The sequence below is a fragment of the Podarcis tiliguerta genome (assembly GCF_965153285.1).
Source record: "Podarcis tiliguerta genome assembly, chromosome: 14".
NCBI classification, from domain to species: Eukaryota; Metazoa; Chordata; class Lepidosauria; order Squamata; family Lacertidae; genus Podarcis; species Podarcis tiliguerta.
The window spans coordinates 36,185,880-36,199,392 of record NC_139547.1 but is presented as its reverse complement, the minus strand read 5'-3'; the positions used below and the strand labels follow the sequence as shown (position 1 = coordinate 36,199,392).

General features: G+C 49.4%; 1 protein-coding gene across 3 annotated transcripts in view; it reads right to left on the bottom strand.

Annotated features, from left to right (window-relative positions):
* Nucleotides 1-398: 398 nt before the first annotated feature.
* Nucleotides 399-13,513, bottom strand: part of CAPN15 (calpain 15) — a 94,315-nt gene continuing 81,200 nt past the window's right edge. For all 3 annotated transcript variants that reach the window (XM_083412418.1, XM_083412416.1, XM_083412417.1), the window contains exons 6-13: nucleotides 13,116-13,241; nucleotides 11,262-11,414; nucleotides 10,061-10,222; nucleotides 8,296-8,525; nucleotides 7,329-7,495; nucleotides 5,878-6,056; nucleotides 1,552-4,987; nucleotides 399-1,511 (exon numbers count right to left, since the gene is read on the bottom strand). In XM_083412418.1, the coding sequence (XP_083268544.1) occupies nucleotides 4,810-4,987; nucleotides 5,878-6,056; nucleotides 7,329-7,495; nucleotides 8,296-8,525; nucleotides 10,061-10,222; nucleotides 11,262-11,414; nucleotides 13,116-13,241 (1,195 nt within the window). In that variant the 3' untranslated portion in view covers nucleotides 399-1,511; nucleotides 1,552-4,809. The remainder of the gene's footprint in view (nucleotides 1,512-1,551; nucleotides 4,988-5,877; nucleotides 6,057-7,328; nucleotides 7,496-8,295; nucleotides 8,526-10,060; nucleotides 10,223-11,261; nucleotides 11,415-13,115; nucleotides 13,242-13,513) is intronic.

Sequence of the window (13,513 nt, the reverse complement as noted above, 5' to 3'; positions counted from 1 at the left end):
TACTTGCACTGGTGTACTTTTGAACTGCTAGGTTGGCAGGAGCTGGGACAGAGCAATAGGAGCTCACCCTGTTGCGGGGATTCGAACTGCCAGCCTTCCAATTGGTAAGCCCAAGGGCTCGATGGTTTGGACCACAGCACCACCCACGTCCCTGCAAAAACAGGACCTATGGTTTGGTGTGATGTAAAAGAGCTTCCTATATTCCTATGTTTCCATGACCTGGTGGACTGCAACAACCTTCTATCTCCCTTCCCTGCCCAGAAAGAGTCAGGGGAACAGAATAAGAACAGCACCCAATGCCAAGTATTCGTCAGTTCATGAATTATGTCCAGGGGCAGATGTGAAGGACACCATACCCTCCCCTCCAGTGCTGCTATCATACCAAGCAAGACAGACAATTAAAAAACAAAATTTTTTTATTTGGTCCTTTGGAACCTGAGTTTGAAAACCACCCATGGGATAATTCGTATTATACAGGGACTGATTACAGATTTGATTTACAATTGATAAAATATCCTATGTTTTCTTAAGAGCTGGACAATATTTACATGGTTAAAAACTATTCACAGCTCGAAGAGAGTGAACAGAAAGACACACACACACATACACACACACACACAAAAGAAGAACATTGAAAAAGAGAAAAAAAGGAAAGGAGACATTTTGGACAGGGGTAAAAACAAAATACAGAGGAACTCACATGTTCAGCCACTCCCTGGCCTGAGATGACTGAGCTGGGAAAGGAGGAAGGAGACGCAGAGTGAACACTGATTGGTAGTGGAGATGGTGGGGGAGAAGGAAAGGGGGAGAAAAATCAACTTTCTGTTCATTGCTACTTGATTAGGTGGAGAGAAAATGGAACAGGACACAGGGGAGTAGGGATGGAAAGGTAATGTACTGGCATAATGAAATGATGGCACTGCTACCCTGTCCCCCAAAGGTCCTTGCAATGCCACTTTAGCCCTCAACATGGCCACACCCTGCCTTTCTGAGCTCCCCAACACCAGCTTGGCCATGCTCCTGGGTACAAAAAATCCCAGCTACACCTGCCTCCTGAGACAGCAAGGGCGCATCTGCGTTACCAACACATTGGCTTTACACTCGCTTAAACCCTAATGGCTTCTTTCAAAGAATCCCAAGGAAATCGCACTCCATCGTCTCTCAAGACAGACAGATGCCAACAACTGTTAAGCAATCCCTCCCCAATGCTCCCTGGAAAGAGGAAAAGGGTATTAAACCAGTTTAACTCCGTAGTGAAGATATGCCCTACAAGAAAGCTGCTTCAAAAGGGTGGGGCTGCAACACAACAGCTTGCATTCATCGCTCTCTCCTCACAGCACACTGCAATGAACTGTAGAAATTCATATACAGTGGTACCTTGGGTTACAGATGTTTCAGGTTACAGACTCCGCTAACCCAGGAATAGTACCTCGGTTAAGAACTTTACTTCAGGATGAGAACAGAAATTGTGCTCTGGCGGCAGCAGGAGGCCCCATTAGCTAAAGTGGTACCTCATAGAGTTGGAAGAGACCACAAGGGCCTTCGAGTAACCTCAGGTTAAGAACATTTTCAGGTTAAGAACAGACCGGAATGAATTAAGTTCTTAACCCGAGGTACCACTGTATTCAGATTACGGAGAGTGCCTGAGCCCTAGAGCTTAGGAATTCAACCCTCTGCAGGAAGAGGCTTCCAGAAAGGATTCATGTGACATTACTGACCCACCCTACAGCCATGTCATTGTGGCTCCTATACTCCAGCAAGCTATGTTCCTCAGAAGTCACTGTAGGAGGAATTAGTGCAAATCTTATAACCTCCTTGAAAGTCGGGCTTCCACCTTCTTATGGCAGGGCTCCCCACATCTTCCGCAGCCACGAAGCAGGCAGAAATTGGTGAACTGTTTCCTGGTCCCTGCATCTGTGTGCTTCGATAAAGGCTCACACCTGCTGCGATTTCTGCCTGCTAGAGATCGGCCACAAGAGGGGGGGGGGAGGAGGAGATGGCAACCCTTCTTGGAAGGCAAAATAAAGCATGGCTTGAGGGGAGGGGAGGAACACACGCTTCCTCTCACTGGTTCCGCCACCACTGCACCCCTTTGTCTTTGAAGGAAGCGGGAAAGACTGGGCCCTGCAAACAAACAAGGATTGGGAGCTACTCTAAACCAGAGCCACAGATGCATCCAGGACAACACACAACTTAATTTCCATTTCCCAGCTGAAAGCTGCCACTTGCAGAGCAAGGGCATGGCGCAGAAGGGCATTTTTATGGTCCTCCAAGTTATTATCACTGTGCTCTCTCTGACTTGCCTGGCACTGGCTGTGTCCCATACATGGCAACGTTCCACCTTTGAGCAGTCAATGGTGGTAGAGTGTCATTCATGTTCCCTACTTTTTTTGCTTGAAGCTGCAATGAGCCCAAGAGCAGGAGAGGCCAGGGGTGTTGGGGCTGACAACAACTGGCATGTTATCGTATTTCTCCCTGAATATGGAAGTGAAAGGAATGACTGGGAGCAGCCTCAGCCCAGAGCACATTATCCACAATGTTCCCAGGTGGGCATTTTGATGCCACAAATCCTGTCCCAGCCTCCCGCTTTCGCTCTCACCCTCACAGTGCTCCACACGTCAACATGTGCAGACAGGGGTGGGCGGGAGTACAATGAACTAGGCTCTTGACTGACTGCTTGTACCGGCAGAAAGGCCCTTTCCTAATGGAGGGATTGGACTCATTTTATAGAGCAACACAATGGGGAAGACACTGCTGGTGACGAGCCCCCACAGCTTTCCGGGACGCCCTCCTCCCACCCTGTGCCCGAACCAATGAAGTTGGCAGGAAGACACCATCCCTGCTACCCTGTGCCTGAGCCCACAAGGTGGACTAGAAACCCTGTCCCTGATACCCTGTTCCCGAGACCCAACTCCCCAGATCTCCATCAAGCTCAGCCCCACACTGGGTCCCCTGAAGGGCAAAAGCCATGTCCTGTCAACCTCAACTATGCATCTGTCCCAAGTGAGTGATGGTGAGCACGTGTACCACTGGCGATCCATCCAGAGTCTTCTTTAAGGGTGATGGCAGAGACCAACCTCTCCCTTACGGAGGGTCCAGAGGCACAACATACTCCAGATTCCTTCCCAGCATAAGGCTATTCTCCTTGGGTGGGGAAGGAGTGCAGAAATTCCCACTGGGGCATTTCTAAACTCACTTTTCTGGAGGCTAAGCATCTGACTGCAAAGCAGAACTGGTGGAGACCAAAAGTGCTAAATTGACCGAGCTGTACATGAAAGGTTTTCGGGTAGCTTTCAAATCAGCGCCAAATTGGAAGCGCCAGAAGGCACAAGGGGAGGTCAGTCGGTAAAGGGTTCCTTGCTCTCCTCCACCACAGCTGCTGACCCCTGGCTATTCTTCCTTTGGACTGCAGACTGCCAGGAAGGGAAATTGGGAGCAACCCTGCTCCTCTGTATCATGTGAGCTGCAGGGACCACAAGTGTGAATGAACTTCCAAGCCCTTCTCAAACACCCAGGCAGCTGTGTGCCTCCCTTGCAGACTCCCAATCACTTCCTTGCAGCCTACACCCATGTCCCCAAGCCCCACTCCTCCCCACACCAAGTGTCCCCAGCAATATATATATATACAGACAAGCCCCTGTACAGATCAAAAATGCCATGATGCTAAATTTAAGCCCCAGGGGCAACATCTCCTGCAATACCCATGTGGGTGGGTCAAATGGCTTGAAGCCTGCTTGGAAAAATGTGCTTCTCTAGGCTTTGTTACTACACTTGCTCCTCCACACAAGACTGTGGTGCCAGTCTTTCTGAGGGGCACGGGGGCAGGAAGAGAAGCAAAGAAGGCAGGCAGAGACTCTTATCCCAAACACCACATAAATTTGGCAGCAGGTTCCACGGCTCGTGCTTAAATCAATCTTGCAGAAAAATACAAAACAGTAAGAATAACATTTTCATAGCCAGCACTCCCACCATATGTGTTGCAAGACAGCTTGCACGTTGAGTCTAGCCTGCCACTCGCCCTGCAGAAAAATGGTGCTCACGCTAGGGGAGTAGTTTAACACAGATTTAGCTAGTCTGCAGTTAACAGCACAATGGCTCTGCCATTTTTTTGTACCCCTCCGGCAACCCAGTCTGCAAAACAAAAAACAAAACAAAACTTCACCACCTCGCCAACCCAGTGCTGGAAGGGAGATGGAAGTCCATCTTACAAGTCATCACCCCTCCATCTGCCAATGACAATTCCAGACGTGAGAGAGACAGAGACAGGATGGGCCTACATAACCCTCATCCCAGACCCCACCCAACCCCATTGCAGCAGCCAGCTGACATTTTTAACAGTGGGGTGAGGCACACACACAGACAGACACATTGGCCAGAGGTATATTATTGTTGCAGCAGCCTTAGGATTTTTGGCGGCTGTGGGAAGGGTCGAGTCCCAGGACCTGGCGCCTGGGAGCATCTGAGCATTGCCTGCACCTGGGGCTGGGACACGTCCCTCTCCAGGGCTGTGACATTCCCTTGCTCTCCTAACTTGACAGCAGCTCTGGATAAAGTGCATCATCTGTGGGGAGGCAGGTGGGGAGGGGAGGGAGAGAGGATTTCAAGGGAGGGGGAACCTGAGCAGCTCCCTGCCTGACCCCAGGGGATGGGAGGAAAGGCGCTTGGCTTGAGACACCCAGTCTGTCTGTCTGTCTGTCCATCCTTCTCAATCCCGATGGCTCAGTAATGGCGGCTCGGGCAACGCCTGAGACAAGTGGGGCCAGAAAAAAGGCAGAAGCAGAAGAGCGGCAGGGAGAGCGGGGCCATATGTCATAGCGGCCGGGGCCCATGTAGCCCCGCCACCTCGGGCGTCAGCAGCGGATTGTGCGTCCCCTTGGTCGACATCCAGTCATTCAGAAAGGCCTGGGTGGCTTTGCGATGTGCCAGGCGGTGGGTGATGGAGAAACCGGCGTTGCCTTCCAGCTGGGACAGAATCACTAGGACCTGCCTGGAAGAAAACAAAAAGAAAGGAGATAGACAGGTCAGTGAAAGAGAGAGGAAAATAGTGCTAATCCTCACACCTGCGAGTCTACAGCCACAAAGGAAGGCCCAAGAGCAATGGTAGGAATACAATTCTAATTGGGCAACAGCCCCTGGCTTTCCAAGTAGCCCTTTCATCACGCAGGAAGGTCTCAGGTTCCCCAAAGGCTTCCAATACACAAACACTCTCTGGGATCAATTCTGGCCTGGTGCAGACTTAACATTCCAGATCTCTTAACCAGGTGAAGAGCAGAGGTGCAAAACGTCCAGCACACAGGTCAAATGTGGCCCACCTGGCCTCACCATCTGGCCTACAGTCATTTGGGACAGGCAATGCCCATCCAGCCTACAAGTGATATCATCCATCCATTGTTTTCGTTCTTATTTTTATTGTGTATTTTGTGTTTTTTATATCTATGGATGAAGGGCAGTATACAAATTTAATAAATCATCAAAAGACCAATCGGGAGCTTAAGGCAAGATGGATGAAGGCATGCTCCTATTGCCGATCGCATGATGGGTGGTGTGGGTGTGCCTTGCTTCAGAAAGGGGAAGAGGTTTCTATTGAAATTACTGTCCAAATCAGGATGGGGTGGAGTCTCCATTTTAGTAGTGGTTTCAGTGGGATCTACTTCTCCCTCCCAGTGCTGCCCCTTGAACTTCTCAAAATTGGTTGAAAAACAGTGAAGGCACCTGGACTTGTCAGTTGAGGAGAGAGGGTGGCCCTCCCCCTTACATTCTACAAGGTGGCAAACAGCTTCATTCCTCCCCCCCCCCCCACGTGGCAATTCTACAACTTAAGCACACCAACGGGAAGTTAAATCTAGTTTTCTCTGCCCCCCACTAGCTCCCTCTCACCTGTGCAGAGGGGGCACACTGTCCTGCGTTTTGAGGCTGCCTCGTGTCGACACAACGTTGAAGCTGTCTGTGCAGTCGCACTGGACGTGCAGGTAGGATTTAGGGTGCCGGTTCTCCACCACCACAATGAGACCTGCCCAGCCATGTGTCAGGTAGTAGCAAGTCATCCCCTCACGCCCCTGCGGAAGCAAACCAGCCAGTCAGTCTCGGCCCCAGACCAGCGAATCCTGCCTGCCTCCACCTCACCCCCGCATGGCAATACAGAGTCCCAACCTCCAACACTCGGGGCCCAGGCTCACTCCAACTCTTTGGGAAGATGCACGTTCCCAGGAGCGCAGGTGCAGCTGCAGGTGCTTGGCTGCTTTCCAGAGAGAACATCCACAAAACCCACCCATCCAACTAACAGCAGGACACCTGCCTGCAGAAAGCTGTAGGATTTTATGTAGCTTAGTAAGCTAGGAATTAAGGAACTCTAACCTCACATCTGCTAAAAGGTACCCCTGCCCGTACGGGCCAGTCTTGACAGACTCTAGGGTTGTGCGCCCATCTCACTCAAAGAGGCCGAGGGCCAGCGCTGTCCGAAGACACTTCCGGGTCACGTGGCCAGCGTGACATCACTGCTCTGGCGAGCCAGAGCCGCACACGGAAACGCCGTTTACCTTCCCGCTAGTAAGCGGTCCCTATTTATCTACTTGCACCCAAGAGTGCCTTCAAACTGCTAGGTTGGCAGGCGCTGGGACCGAACAACGGGAGCGCACCCTGCTGCGGGGATTCGAACCGCCGACCTCTTGATCGGCAAGCCCTAGGCACTGAGGCTTTAACCCACAGCGCCACCCGCGTCCCAATCTGCTAAGACCACATCTGCTAGGTGGTCTTAAACAAGCCACCATCACCTGAGCCTGCTTTGCACCCCAAGTGTTTTGCCTTGGAGTCTGATAACACCTCTTGCTTTTCTGGAGGGAGGATAGAGAGGGGTGTGGGAGTACCAGAGACAGTTTGCATTTGCTGCTCCACCCACTATTCACTCTGACCCTGCCCACCACCGGCATGTGGCCCTTGGGAGATTGCTCAGAAAGGAATGTGGCCCATAGGCTGAAAAAAGGTTCCCCAGCCCTTACATGTACAGTACTAAGATAGTGTGTGTGCAGCAAGTTTGAACATTTTAAAGCGCTTCATAAATGTTTAAGCATCACGGCCACCGTTTTCCCAGTAGGAAGGCTCTTAGGCAGCTGGGGTGGGCAAAATATCTGCTGCAAACCCTGGAGAGCTGCTGCCTGTCAGAACAGCCTTCTCCAACCTGGTCCTCTCCCAGCCTTCTAGATGTTGCTGGGAGTTGTTGTCCAGCCCTCCATCCCTCACTGCCCCCTGATGGTAGCCAATATGCTGATAGTGAGAAGCAGGAAAGAACAGGCTCTCTGAAGCAGCCGGGTGGGGCTGGTGCCTGCACGTACCTCATGCCGTTCGCCCTTGTTCTCGGTGAGAAGAATGATGGCATCTGCCAGTGTGGTGGACTGAGCCTCGATCTGTTCCACCATAACCAAGCGGGAGCTGTAGATGGCCAGGATGTAGCTGGAGATGTCAGCAGCTGGGCATGCACTGCCGGTGGTAGGGCTGGAAACTGGTAGAGGTCGAAATAAGCAAGTGAGGCAGAATCAGGCTGCAGGGCCCCCTGTCCACAAGGAGTCCCCACCCCCAAGAAGCCCTACCCATCCTGCCATGTGGCCTTTCCCTCACTCAAGCATTTCCAGAGGCCAGCTTAGGAACATGAACTGCCTTCCTGATTGCAATACAGGCCTGGTACTTAGTCTCCAACACAAGCCAAGGCCTGCATTCTTGAAAGGAAGTACAGAACTGTGCAACAATAAAAAGCAGAAAAGTACATAAAAGGCCATCTAGAGAAGCCCCCGCCTCCTCAAGTGTAAAATAAACCGGTCCCCGCCCCCTACACACAGGGGCAATTGGATGAACTTGGATGACAAGCTTCAAATCACAACATATATTGTTGGTATTGTCTACTCAGAAGGAAGTCTTACTGAGTTCAATGGGGCTTTCTCCTAGGTGATTGGGGTTAGGACTGCAATCTGCAAGAAGCCAATGTTTAAGCAATGTAGGCTAATTTCAACTGAGAATTAAGGCTGGGGAAGGGAACCTTCCCCAAATGGACTCCCAACTCTCATCCGTCCCACCAGGATGGCCAATGGTCAAGAATGAAGGGAGTTTCGTTCCCAGCAAATTTTGGAGGATCACAGGCTCCTTCGTTGCTTGAAGCTGTTCTGAAAACACAGGTGGCTTTTTCTTCAGTGACCCCGACTTTTTAAAAAATCCCCCCCAAGCTCTCAGCAGACAACCCTATTGCTGGAACTGGCAGCCGCACTGCCCTAGAAGAGTCAGAAGGAGAGCCTGCCACACAACCCTTACCTTGGCTTGAGGAGGTGCCTGTCACTGGGGTAGTCCAGTGGTTGAAGGCACAGCACACCACAGCATACTCGCCCGGCTCCAGCATGACATCACAGTTGACAAACTTCTTGACTGCCCGCTTGCTGTGCGCCATCAGGCGGCCCAGGCTGAGCTTGCTGCCATTGATGAAGGTTGCTCGGAAGACCATGATGCAAAGGTCCAGCAAGTGGCTGTCCACTGTGTCTGAGCGCCTGCCAAGGGAAAGGAGGGAAGGGGCCATGGCTCAGTGGGAAAGCAATGCAGGAAGTGCCAGGTCCAATCTCTGGTGGGGCTGGGAATCAGTCTGTGGGAAGCTGCAGCCACATTGAATTGGATGGGCCAACTGCTAGACTCCTGGTGTAAAGGAGTTCCTTACATTCCTGTGAAGTGCAGTGGAGTCAGAAGTCACTGTACCCCACTCTCTTTCACCAAATAGGATAACACAAACAATATGGGATGGGGAGCAAAAATATGGGTCTTGCCAGACTGCTGTCTTGGTAATAGTGGCTTGCAGCAGTGGCCTCACCACCATTTCCATCGTTTCTTTGTTTAGAGCAGGCATAGGCAAACTCTGGCCCTCCAGATGTTTGGGACTACAATTCCCATCATCCCTAGCTAACAGGACCAGTGGTCAGGGATGATGGGAATTGTAGTCCCAAACATCTGGAGGGCCAGAGTTTGCCTATGTCTGGTTTAGAGTTTCTGTCTTCAGAGAAACATAGAATTGTAGATTTGGAAGGGGCCCCAAGGGTCATCTAGTGGCAGAGAGAGAAGGATCCGAGGCAAAAGGCGGGTAGCCCTTCTGCTCCTTTAATAGCTGCTGAAAGCCTAGCTTCTCCAATGACACCCTAGGCAACAAGCTGCATCTGCTGCACAACTATTCAGAGGTACTGACAGAGCCCAGCCTGAAACCCTGGAGGGCTGCTGCCAGTTAGTGTAGACGGCATTAAGCTAGATGGATCAATCGTGTAAACTTTGTAAGAGGCAGCTTCCTATGCTCCCTAGGTACTAGGGTCCTGCTTTCTTCTACACATCTGGCCACCCTAGAGAAAAAAAGCAGGCAGATGAGCATGTTAAAAAAAAACCAACATCCCATTACTGGGTCCTGTGGTGAAGTTTGTAGCAGTTAAAAGTGGGTTCTGAGCCTGAAAATCACAGAAACTAATGACTAAAGATGAGAGAAGAGGACTTGTCTATTGTAAGGACTCACAGGGGAAAGGCAGTGCGTGTCTATACATATATAAACACCACACCTTTCAATGAGGGCCAGTGTCATGGCTTGAGGACCAGATTTTCTCGGCAGTGCTTTACCTTCCTGATAAGTATTAAGTGGCAGCCTTTCACTGATATAGAAGGAAAGGGATGTTCTCAGGGCCAATCATTACGGCAGGGGCTAAACCTTTTCCACTGAGAAACAATAATGCCCCTATCTGTGTAGCCACAGTTATCCCGTCTAGATAGCTGCAACTTTCATTCTGTTCCTTAGTCATGTTAGAGCAGGATGAATGGCAGGAAATGGCTTTTATGTTGAGAGAGGATAGCAGTGCCACCACCATCATGCTATGTGTCAGCTCAATAGCACAGCTGAGCTGGAACTGGAGATGGGACTAAACAAAAGAGGGGCCAATGCACAAGTGATAATTGCCAAGATGCAATGCTAGTTCTAGAGTAACTAGGGTGATGTAAACAGTGTGCAAGAGCCTTGAATCTTTGTTCAGTGGCTGATGAGTGTGATCTGCGACCTCACCTGCTGCCTTCCTGGAAAAGGGCGAACTCCAAAGTTGCACGCTCCAGCACAGTCAGTGAGGTTACGGTAATGGGTCCACTGGCTTTGTTGGGAAAGGTGCCCTGCACACGAACCTCATGCCAGTCTGAATGGAGCTTGCAGATGTCCACTGAGTCGAAATACCTGGGCAAGGGAACAGGCAGTTGTTAACCCCAGAAGCAGCTGTAGCCAAGATCAGACGAGTCTCTTTTAGACAGCAATCAAGGCACCCCTGTAAAATCTTCATTGGTAATGGCAGTTTCTTAGGGGTGGCGGAAGGAGGACCACCTTTTTGTGGAAGAGACAGCTGTGTTGCTGTCCATCTTTCTCTTCCCTCTACACTAGGGTGGCAAACCTTTTCTGACCTGAGGACCAAAGGCAGGATGCAAAAAGGGGTAGTGCGACTCTCATACCCAGCACAGACAAAGCTCCAATCTGCTCCTCAACCAATAAGTGCCAATCAGCTGGAGGATGGATGGAGGATTTTTCTCCCATCATAGCATGAACTGAAAGATTCTCCTTTCCTTCCAGGAATGTGCAGTAACATACTTTGCAACGGCCTTCTTGACACTGCCTCTTTGTTCTCTTGCATGCCACTCCTGATAACAGGTCAAGAGCACTCTGGAAAACTGGAAGGAGTGATTCTTCCTGTTCCCAGAGTACTCCCACCTGCTTGCAATGAAGCACTCGGGGGTTCCCACATTCAGTGCCATAGTTGCAAATTTTGCCGGGAGCTTGAGGTCCACATTAAATGGCCTGGTGTGCCTGATTCTGGTCTCACACTATTTTACTATTGGGTGCTGTGCTGTTTTTTAAATGGAGAGGAGCAGCAGTTCTTGTTTCTCCCTAACAAGCCATGGTCAGCAAGCTAACAATAAACCATGGCTTAAAATTGGCTAGCCATCCTGACTTGTTAGGGAGAAGCAAACCACAAACCCTGGTTCAGAAGGAACAGGTTGGTTTGTCCCATTCGCACCAGGGAAGGAGAAAGCGGGAGTGAATGAGCAGTGCGTACGAGCACTCTGCTTGTACACAGCAAAGCATGGTAAGTCAGCAGTACATCTGTCTGTGCCTTAGATCTGCATCAGAACCAGGAGGTCACAATCCAGCCAAATCCAAGCTTCTAAAGGCAGCAGAGCAAGGACCCAGAGACACAGGACAGTCTGTGCAATTTTGGCAGTACCTGATGAAGTCACTGTACTCCATCCAGAAGACCCCTTCACTGCTCCCGTGGGGCATCAGCTCATGCCGCAAGTGTGCCGGCCAGTGGGGCCATTCGTCAGACCAGCTACCGTTCCAGGAGAAGCGGCCCCAGGGGTTACGGAGTCGCAGGAGCCTGAAAGAAGCAGCAAGACAGAACTGAACTTAAGCTTTTTTATTTAAGTTATGAAGTTCTACTCTGCCTGCTTTTAAAAAAAGAAACCCTAAAGAGGGCTTACAACAGAGCAACATTCATCAATAGCCACAACAGAGACATTTCTCCCAGAACAGCAGAATCAGATAAATCAGGAAGTTAAACTGCTTAATGTATGCAGGGAAATAAACAGTTTTTATGAAGGGTGGAACCAGACTAAAATATTTTAGAATGAGTTAATTATTTTAGTTTCAGTTGATGAATCAATGATCAATCAGTTGAATCTGAATGTGTGTCAAAACATTATATTTCGTGGACTTTATAGTACCTTATAGTAGTGGACTTCATTTTTATATTACGCATACATGTGCTGTAAGAGGCATCATCCTAGAAAAGCCATTCTCACTTTAAAACAAATACAAATGTCATCTGCATTTATAATAAGAACTTATTTTTGCCTGCCCGATTGAGAACCTACTCAACCAATCCAGAATTTTTAAACGGATGAATCTAACAAATCAATCAACTAAGTTTGCAAACCTAGTTAGATTACATTTCCTGAAGGTAACAAAGAGTGGGCTTTGACACCATCCTTTTGGGAAGAAGAGGGATCACCCAACACAGCTTTGGGCTTCTGTTTGATTAAGAAGTGATGTAAAAAACCAACCTTTTAACTGATACACAAATACACACAGGTCAGCAGGGGAGTGGAAAAAAAAAACACCTGTCCCTGCTTTGAGGTCTAGTCAGTACGTCAGGCATTCCTGAGTCAGTACGTCAGGTGGTTCCTGAGGCAGAGCTTCCTCTTTGAGACAGAAGGTGGGATGAGCACATATTGGGAGAGGTGCTCATTCCCCAAGGCTTGATGAGCCCAGGGAAGTGGTCTGTTTTGAACTTTATAAACCCAGAACCAGTTTTAACCCCAATCTCCAATGCTTCCTTAAATCATTTCCTACCCATGCTCATCTCTCTCACTCTCAGTTGGCCAGACACAAAGGTCCAGCGGACCGTGCTATGTCTCATTACAGTTGCCAAGATTGAGCAAGAAAACACACTTTGCAATCTGGAAATTCCGAGGCCCTTTCACCTCTTTGCCTACCTCTCAAAATGATTTCACCCTGGGGAGGCAGGCAAAGAGCTAGGTAGGAGCACCGAAGTACCAATCTCAACACGCCCTAAGCACTCTGCTTTGCCATGCTATTTTTACTAAGAAAATGTTTCGGTCTTTGCAAGAGTCACGAATTGGCTCCAGTGGGATAAAATCGAAATTGCAGAATTCATCAACAAACAATGATGCAGTATCTTGGGGAAGTTGTAATAGTATCTTACCCTACATTAAACTCCCGGCTCTTTTCTGGGAAATAGATCTGCAATATTCTTTAGTTCTCATACCTGCATCTTTCCTTAGTGTATCTCCATACGGCCTTACAGTGATGTTATGGGCAGATAGTTGAAGTGAACAACAATCCACGAGTCAACATTTTAAATCAGATGTGGTGAACCTTTGGTCCTCCAGATGTTGCTGAACTAAAACTCCCATCATCCCTGGATACTGGCCATGCTTTCTGGGGCTGAGTTAAGCAACATCTGGAAGAACAAAGGTTCCTACACACTTGCTTTAAACCAAACAAGCAGCCTGCCTAATTAGCCAAGAGCCAGCAATCTTTTCTTGGCCATTTTTACCTGCACCCTTGCACATCTCGGACGTCCAATATGGAATACGCATGCCGTGGACGAAGGCCCATGCTTTCGTAGGCTGCATCATCCACCTTCATGTTGCCCCCTCCACAGGATGCACCCATCAGAAAGCTGAAGGATGGGAAATAAAAGGGAGTGGGGAGGGGATAAGAGAAACACAACACAAGGTTTACACTACCTGGCTTAGCATCAGGAGTCAATGGGAAGATAAGTGGGGAGCTAAAGTTATCTTAAGGTATGTATCACCCCACATTTTGCATAAGCTGGTAAGGTTGTTAATGGCATGCAGAAACACAAAGCTAGTCTGCCATCAGGCTAAGGGAGGTACGACCACTACAAGATGCAGAGACTGCAGATGCAGGAATTGCTTGCGCTTTTTAGGA